The sequence below is a fragment of the Microtus ochrogaster genome, linkage group LG8, assembly GCF_000317375.1.
Source record: "Microtus ochrogaster isolate Prairie Vole_2 linkage group LG8, MicOch1.0, whole genome shotgun sequence".
Lineage (NCBI taxonomy): Eukaryota > Metazoa > Chordata > Mammalia > Rodentia > Cricetidae > Microtus > Microtus ochrogaster.
Genome location: NC_022033.1, coordinates 785,529 through 794,204, shown reverse-complemented (window position 1 = coordinate 794,204; position 8,676 = coordinate 785,529). Strand labels below are relative to the sequence as shown.

The 8,676-nt window shown below is 53.1% G+C and overlaps 1 protein-coding gene across 13 annotated transcripts in view; it reads right to left on the bottom strand.

Moving 5' to 3' along the window:
* Window positions 1-2,441: 2,441 nt before the first annotated feature.
* Window positions 2,442-8,676, bottom strand: part of Kcnq2 (potassium voltage-gated channel subfamily Q member 2) — a 59,850-nt gene continuing 53,615 nt past the window's right edge. For all 13 annotated transcript variants that reach the window (XM_026787142.1, XM_026787143.1, XM_026787146.1 and 10 more), the window contains one exon: window positions 2,442-8,376. In XM_026787142.1, coding sequence (XP_026642943.1) covers window positions 7,654-8,376 — 723 coding nt within the window. In that variant the 3' untranslated portion in view covers window positions 2,442-7,653. The remainder of the gene's footprint in view (window positions 8,377-8,676) is intronic.

The window sequence follows — 8,676 nt, the reverse complement described above, 5'->3', positions numbered from 1 at the left end:
CAGACTGCAGACTGCATTTCCTGTCTCCTCTTGCCTTATATTCCTCTCAAGCCCTCTCACGCCTCCCTAGTCCTGGAATTAAAGGAGGTATCAGGAGAAAGACAGGGAAATAGACTTAAAGGACATCCGTGAATTAAGGAATAAGAAATGCCCTCAGAGACAGTGCCAGGATGCAGTGGCTTCCCAAGGCCAGAGTCTTGGGGCCTTGGGTTTTTCTGTGCCCACACAGTCCCTGAATGCCTAAGCTCACTGCTTCCCTAAGAAGATTGCCCTTGGGTGTCAGCTGTCCACGGGATCCCTCATAGGATATATCCCCAGGCTCGGTCTAGGGACCTGCTTCTTATTCCTTCCCATGGAATGGCCGGCAACTAACCTATATTAGCCATTAGATATCTAAAGGACCCATAAGACACCACGGTGTGGCTGCCTGGTGAGGGTATCCTCAGCATGGCTATCCTTGAAGGAACTTGCCAGAATACATGTGCACTTCCCTGCTGACCAGAGACTCTCAGGCTCCCATACACCAGTTTCCCTTCCTATGAGATGGAGTGACAGATGACCCTACAAAGATAGCATAACACAGAAAGCCTGGGCAGGGCACTGTGGCCAGAACAGACTGCGGAGAGCCTGGGGCAGGCACAGCTCTAATCAGAGGACACCATCCTTGATGCACTAGTCTGTCTATGGTCACTGGCTGACTGGCCAATGTCTGTAACCAACGGCCACGTGGCTCTGATGTATGGATCAGGTGCACCCAAAGGGAACACACATCTGGTGACCCCCCCAAGTCATCTTTCCCCTTTCTCTTAATAGTGGGCTTCTTTTAATCAGGTATTTGGTACCTAGTAGAAAGTTTCCATTTCCCAGTCTTCTGACTGCAATGGCCTTACTACAGCGGTCATATTAGGAGAGGTGGTCGTACCCTAAAGGAGGAAGTCATGCAAAACAGAGCAACAAGACAGCAGACTCCCCTATACTGGGGTTATATCTCTGTGAACAAGCGACATTGGTTATTCAGGCCTTCTCTATTCATCACAGCCAACTCTTAATTCCAATTCTAATCCTATAGGAGACCTCTAGGCTCAGAGAAAAGAGGCAGGCATCACTGAAGGTGATTATAGCCAGAAAGAGGAGCACAGGACATTGGCCATGCCCAAAAGGTGGAAGCCGTCATGAGTCAGGCTGCCCAACTGCCCTCAAACTCAGACTGATCACAATGGCCCAGAAACAGAAGGCTTCACTGGTATCCACAATGCCTGCCAGGATCATGTAGCCCCATAGACTCTCTGGAGGTCATGCTGCAAAGGAGACATTGGATGTCTTTTCGAGCTGTGCCAAGAGCTCTTGGCATCTGTCTAGGGTGAGCTACCACCTTGAAGAACTCCCAATCCAAGTACAACTGCTCCTCAGGCTCAGCTGCCCCAGAGGCCTAGAGAGGGGCTTTGGGGTGACAATTCCAGAGGTCAGAGCAGCAAAGCCCCAAATTTACAGGCCAGAACCCACCACAGCCAGGCTCCATCAACATTCAGGCAGTAGAGAGACAGACTGGGTGAGTGTCTACCTATCCTGCTGGGGTTCAGGGTACCCAGAGGATAGGTAACCAAGAGTCAATGCAAGAGCCAGAGGAGGGGTAAGGTGTCAAAGAAGAAGAGCGGGCAGGCACACAAGGGCAGTAAAGTAGCCAGGACGATATCAGAACCCATGCCATGTGCCAGCAACAAATCAAGCTTGGCCAGAGAGATCCCTGCTGGCCCAGGTGGTCTCAAAGTCAGGACATGACATAAGGGTGCAAGTGTCAGTATGGAAATCAGCGCACCGTTGAAGGGGATGGGATGGGATGGCCCCAGCCAGAAGCACCTGTTGTTCCAAGATCCTGCTATCCTGACAACTGAGCGCTATACCCTGAAGGTGCAGACTTGTACTGTCTCATACTGGTTCCCAAATGGGTGGGCATATCTGGTGTTTCATAGTCTCAAGTTGGTGGCTATTTGAAGGTGCCCTGTAAGGTGTTCTGGTAGAAAGATGAAAGACCAAAGACTGGGCAGGGCCACACTTTGACCAAAGCTGTTTGGTTACACATTCCTCTCACCTCCTATTTCAACTTCAGCCTAATGGCAGGACTCCGAAGATGGATTTGGTATGTGGAGATGGGGTGGTGTGATTTCTTCATCTTCACTATGTAGCCACATTAAAGATCTTTTTCTGCTTCTATTCTTTCATGACTGATTGTCCTACTGAGGATGAGTGGCCAAGCCTAGGTTGTTAAGACTGGAAGGACCCAGCCTCTGACACTAACAACTCAGGTAACAGCCCCAGGAAACACAGAGCCTGGGACTTGAGAGGCCCCAAGTTGAAGTGCTGAGTGGCCGTGCCTCCCCAGCTAGACCCCCAGCCCTTATACCGGCTTCCAGGAGACGCATGCAAATGAAGAGGCCAGGCGGTTCAAGTTGAATCACTGTTTTACTAAGTGCACAGGTCCACTGGGCATCTGAACTCAGCCCTGTGGCAGCAAAACTTTCCAGAACCATCTGCATGCATCCCTGCTGCGGGATTATGCCCCGAAGTTCCCTGCGAGCACACACTGGCCCGCTCGCTCACACAGCACAAGTGCCATTCTGTTCATGTCGAGTAAGTTAGCATTTCAGCTAGTCAGTTAGAAAACTAGAGTTCATTCCCTGGGCATCTATCCCTAGAAGACAGCGTAGTGTGCAGGTGGCGGCACGCTGGCCAAAAGGAGAAGGCCATTTGCTGTGGCCCAAGGGCACGTACAAAATGTTTAGGGTGCACGTCAGTATGAAGGCATTATGAAATATTCTTTGGAGCATGAACAAAAGTGCAAAGACAGCCAAAGGCAACAGCGCAGATGGGGAAGCTGCAGCCGCAGCTGCGGCCAGGGGGGACAAGACTGCAATGGGCAAGTGTGGGCTGGAAGCGCAGGGTGCGCTGTACTGTATATGGAACCATCCCAGGCAGATGGATGATATCAAGGGGATCACAGCTTTGAGCCCCTCCGTGTGGGACTGCTGGGGGCAGTCCATCATACCGGCACTCTTCCCCAGTAGCAGGACCTGGAGGTGGAGTCCAGTGTGTCTGTATCAGGCAGAGGCAGGGGTGACCTTGGTGAACTTCCCTCAACATACATTAAGGCAACAACTTTGTAAAAGCCAGTCCCAATTGGATGTGCGGTGTTAGCAGTGTGTACTCCTGCCTAAGAGTCCCAGAACAGCCTGGGGACTATCCCTTCTCTGATAGGGAGCTAGACACCAGGGGAGCTTCGGTGTGAGTCATAGGTCAGGCCCAGTATCCTCTGTCAGCCAGGACACCAGGAGCATCTAAGACAGAGCTCCTTCCTAGGATGTAACCCTTTCTCTCTCCTCCCATTCCTGGTGCTCCCCAAGGCCTGTTGCTAGAACCACCTCATAGATAAGCAAAATTCATCAAACTGTGGCCCCAATTTATTTACTCACAGGGACACTGGGCCCCCTAAACCTAGGGCCTAAGGCATGTGTTGGGCACATGCTGAAGACTCCTCAGAAAGAAGAGGCACCCTCATTTCCATCATAATACCTCCTCCGGGAAGCTCAGCTGGGGCACAATAGGAACCTGGGACAGAAAGACAGACAGACGTGCCTGCAGACTCTTCTTGGACCTCTTTCCCCACATCCTACGTCCTATGCTCTGGGAAGTCTCAGGTGAGCAGAAGGCCAGTGTCTCTACATCGTGGGAGCAGATGACATCATTCCAGCCACGTGAGCTTGGGCTTCAGGGGTGTTCTGTGTATTGATTCTCCACTCTAACCCAGCCCACCCTGCCGGAATGCAAGGTGCCCCAGATATCTGGGTCCTTCTTCTGTGGGCCCCACTGTTCAAACCAAGTTTTTCATGTTTATTTCAAGAGGTTGTGGCCTCAGAGAAAGGCCCACATGTTGTCCTGTTGGTGTTGGGGTGTGAGCCATGGGCAAGTGTATTAGCCTCCACTCTCTGCACTACTTACAGCCAGAAAACTGAAAGACGCAATCTCCGGTGTTTCAGAACAGCATTCCTGTCCCAGGTTCTCTTACCTCTGAGGTCTAAAGACATCTCTGGGCCCACTTCTTTCCACAAAAAGCAAGGGTGTTCTTCACAGTGCCCCTGATATAGGATAAACCCAGTAGGGATGGCAGAAGGCAGGTTGGCCTCGTTTTCCACATTCCGAATCTGTAGCCACCCGCTCAAGGGGAAAAAAACCTTAAACCAGTGCATTAACGGTGAACGGTGGTCCTGGATATGAGTGCCCCATTTCTAGGGACTGGGGATGACTACAGCTTAGAGTGCCCTCCAAAGAGACCCATTTGGCAAAAGGGTAACAGCTAGCTTAATGGACACTTGGTCTGCCCAGATCACATGTAGGACAGCAGATGGCCCCTCACCCCAGGTATTCTGGCCCTGGTAGACAAGAGTACACTTCCCGGAGGCCAATTGAAAAGGTCCGGAAGGAAGAAGTTAAGCCAGAAAACATCGATCACAGCCTGGGATGATGAAGCAGGCATGTATGCAGGAGGGCACTGAGAACTGGCCAATACCAACAATGACCCAATGCAAAGACTGATCTGGACCTCAGCAGGCACTAGAACTGCTTCACCCTGACCTAGCCACAGCCTCTCTTGGCTCCTACAGACAGCTACCAGCTAGTCCAAGGAGAAGGCAGTGTGGGAATTCAACGGGCTCCATCCCACCCAGTCAGTGCTCAACACTTTAGAACATTCATCGTTAAGTCTTGTGGTACCCCCTCCAGGTAGCTCCCTTAGGAAGAGCCAAAGACAAAAAGATTAAAGTGTTGGGGGCTGAAGCCTACATGTGTGTATACATTAGACATACAGGTTACTCATATGTGTGTGTGCACATGTTCATATATGTGACTATGCAGGTATAAAGGTGGATACCTGCTGTATGTTCACATGCAGAATTAACATGTAACCTACAAGCCTGTATGTTTACATGTGTTCATATGTATGCATATATGTATGTATGTGTGGTCTGTCAAACTGTGTGAGCTTTCATGTGTATGTGTGTAACAAGGATTACATTTTTAGAAAGTACACCTGCTGTATGTACACTTGTGTCTCTGTGTGTATACTTGTGCGTGCATATGAAAGCGTGGTCTGTAAGCTTTTGTGTATACATATATGAATGTACTTACATGCCCAGTGTATGGGTATGTGCTGGTAGGCATGTGAGGGAATGTGTTGGGGAAAATTTTGCCATGGGGCAGCTGCTGACCTTCAGCCACACTTGGTTATGTGTGAATACCCAAGAAAGTGCACAAATTTCTTATAGGAGCTTCTAGCCTCCGTCCTGTCCTGTTTCCCTGAGGGGGGGATGCCAAGGCAGTGGACATTTGTGTTGTTCGGGCCTTGGTCTAGGTCCCCAAGAAGGGGTTCGGTTATCTCTCATATTAGGGTTCCCATGTTACCCCTCGAGATGAACTTGCTCTGAGTAGCCAACACTGCAGCCTTGACCAGTACTCCTCATTTGCAGAGCAGGCCACGGCCTGTCTCTCTTTACTGTAACCTAAATGAGGGTTTCTGATAGATTATGTATGGTCAGGGTTTCTGGGGAAGGGAGGGTGCCTGTCCACCTTCATCCCACAAAACCTCAGCTCAGAGTATCCCAGGCTCTTGGATCCACAGCAGCCCTGGGGCAGGATGTGGGGCCATGCACACGAGGCAGGATACACTGTGTGGACCATGTAGGACAGATGCAAATCTCTTTCCCACATCCCCTAGAGCTGAGACAGCTATGCCTACCCAGGTCTAGGGGAGAAGTACTCTGGCGGCTGGTCTGTCCAGGGCAGGTGCACTTGCCCCTCTGCCCTGGACTCATGTGTCAGGTGGAGGGTCTGAGCCCAGGCTCAACTCTCCAAGAGAAGGCTAGTGAAGGGGCAGCTACTCTTCCTGTCTACATTGCCCGCCACGCCCACATAGGAAGAGACATCTCTCATACCAAGGAGCTGGTTATGGCACTGGCCCTAGGGGACCAAGGGGCACAGAGTGTGACACCCGGCAGAGGCATCCTGAGGTGCAGTCCCTAGAAACCCTGACATGGAGGACATGGAGGCCACATCAGATAGCAGACACAGCTCCCCAGATGCCCAGGTCCCTCACAGAGACATGACCTCAAGTTCTCCTTGGGGATGGGGTACCTCCTGCTGAGGTTATCCCCCCAAGGTGCTTCTACCCCTTCCACAACACTTAAAAGGGGGTGGGGGAGAAGTGGATAGAGCTCTTCCCAGGCTCAAGCTCTCCAGCCTTGTCCTCACTGACCAGGAATGCTGTTGCCTCATAGAGACTGGGGCCCCAAAATGCTATATCATTCATTGCTGGACACCCCTGTGCCAGATGTTGCAGGACCACGGCTGAGGACTCTACCTGTCTCCCTCTAGAGCTGGCTGCCATACGGTCCGAGATGGCCCACTCACAAGATGAACAGAGTCCTGCTCACCAGAGCAGAGGACAAGGTGTTCCCAATTCCCCCAAACACTCAGAGGCCACAGCCAAGGGACCTCGAGTGGATGAATGACTGTGGATGGCCAGCTTCCGTGGGAAGGATCCTTGACCAGGCACAGAGGACATGCTCTCGTGGAGAAAGAGCTGGCAGTTTGACGAGGTCGTGCCATTCAGCCCTGCCTGGATCTGTAGAGCCAAGTGGGCAGCAGGCCCCAGCTGAGGACAGCACTGGTCTGTTCACCAGATGGTTCTCTTGACGTACTGGCTACAGCCTGAAGACCAGCGCCACACCAAGAAAAAGTGAGGCCATGAGGGTGCCAAGCCAGACCTCCCGGGCTACAGTGCCAGGGAGGAGGCAGCCAGAACCTCCCACAGAAACCCTTCCAGAAAAAGGCTGTGGGCTGGGTCCTCCCCTAAGAGGTGGAAGCCAGGGGTGGGGCCGAAGGGTCAGTTCTAAGCTCCAGGTTGGCCCCTAAGGACTCATCCCTTCCTCAGCTCCAGGAAAAGGGTCCTGATCTTCCACATAACCTGGAAGAGGAAGATGCTGACCAGCAGCTCTCTAGAGAGAAGCCCAGGGATGAGGGGCATTTCCTAGCCACACACAAACAGTGGGCCTGGCAATGCTTTACTGGGGCAGTCAGGAACTGGGGGATAAGCAGTCGGGTGTGAGGGTGGACCATTCCCAGCAACCTATGGTACCTCCTGAGCTTCCAGCCTATGCTGGGAGACCCCTGGGCCTCAGGACTGGCTATCAGCAGCAGACAGGCCCTACTTTACCGCTATCTCCCATGTACTTGATCCCAGCCACACGCCCACTTACAGGTGCTATCATCATTCTGCTGCTCCTCACACACAGGGTGATATCTGTTCCCCAAGAAGACCGAGCAGGGCTAGCTTTACTGTAGTAGGTAGCTCCTGGGGCCTCCAGGGCCCCGCCTCAATCTCCCCCTCTTGGTTGGAAAAGAACTTCGATAAAATGTTACCATGTGTGCCAAGAAGCCCTGCCTCATCTTCACTCCACATGAGCCCTGAGAGCCAGATCCCACAAGCATCCCCTCAATCCACACTGCTCTATGTCACTCTGTCACGTTAGGAGAGGCCCTGGAACTCCAGCTCCAAATCAGGACCTAGAGTGGGTATGGCACGGGGCCCAGCAGCCCAGCCCAGTCTCACTTCCTGGGCCCCGCCCAACCCACATCTCCAAAGGGGCCCTCGCCAGTGGCAGAGCGTGGGGGAGGCCCACACGGTGTGCAGAGGTCTGAGTCTGTGTCAGACTCCCCCTCCGCGATGTAGGGCCTGACCTTGGCACACGGCGCCACGGCTGCGTAACAGCTGCCCAGAGCATCCAGGTTCTCCTTGGACTGGGAGATACTGAAGCCACTGAAAGAGCGCTCCAGCTCCTCGTGGTCCACAGATGGGATGGAGATGGAGGTGTCACTATCCCGCAGGGCACCCTCAGGGGGCCTGCAGGCTGGGGCGCTCTCCAGCCTCAGGAACTCGGTACTGGCCCGGTTGCCCCCACTGTAGGCAGACAGCGACCGCTCATGCGCAGGAGGTGGTGGGATGCGTACCAGTGAGCCATGGTCTCCCACAGGGGAGGTGCCGTGGCGCTGGTGGCTATGCTGCCATGAGGTGGACGGAGGACACTGGGCAGGGGGCATGGCTGGGGGTGCAGCGTAGTTCCTCTGGCCTGTAGAACTGGTGGAGCGGACGATCTTAATGATACAGCCATGCTTGTCCGCATGCTCACGGCTGTCCTCCGGACTGTGGTACGGTGGTGCCGGCTCAGGCTCCTTGGCCCCAAAATAGGCCTCTGTCTCTGCTGGTGGGATGCCCATTCGCTGCGTATAGATGCTCACCAGAAAATCTATCTTCTTTTCCATGGACAAGACCTGTAAGAATGGAAGCTGTTGGCGGCGCCTTTGAGGAGAGGACCCAGGATGCACCCAGGGGAGAAGGGCGGAAGGAAGGAACCCAGGAACGGGAACCTCCCTTCCTCTACCCCAGACTCCCAAAGCTCAACCTCTGAGCTTAGTGTGTGTCTGAGCTCAGGCCAGCTCACAGAAGGACTCATGTGGTAGCTCCTAAGGATCCATTTCCAGCAGGGTGAAGACTAGTACTGGGCAAGGAAAAGAGAAAGGGAAGTAGGGCCATGTGCAATTTCAGGCAACTTCCTGCTGCATCTACCCTTA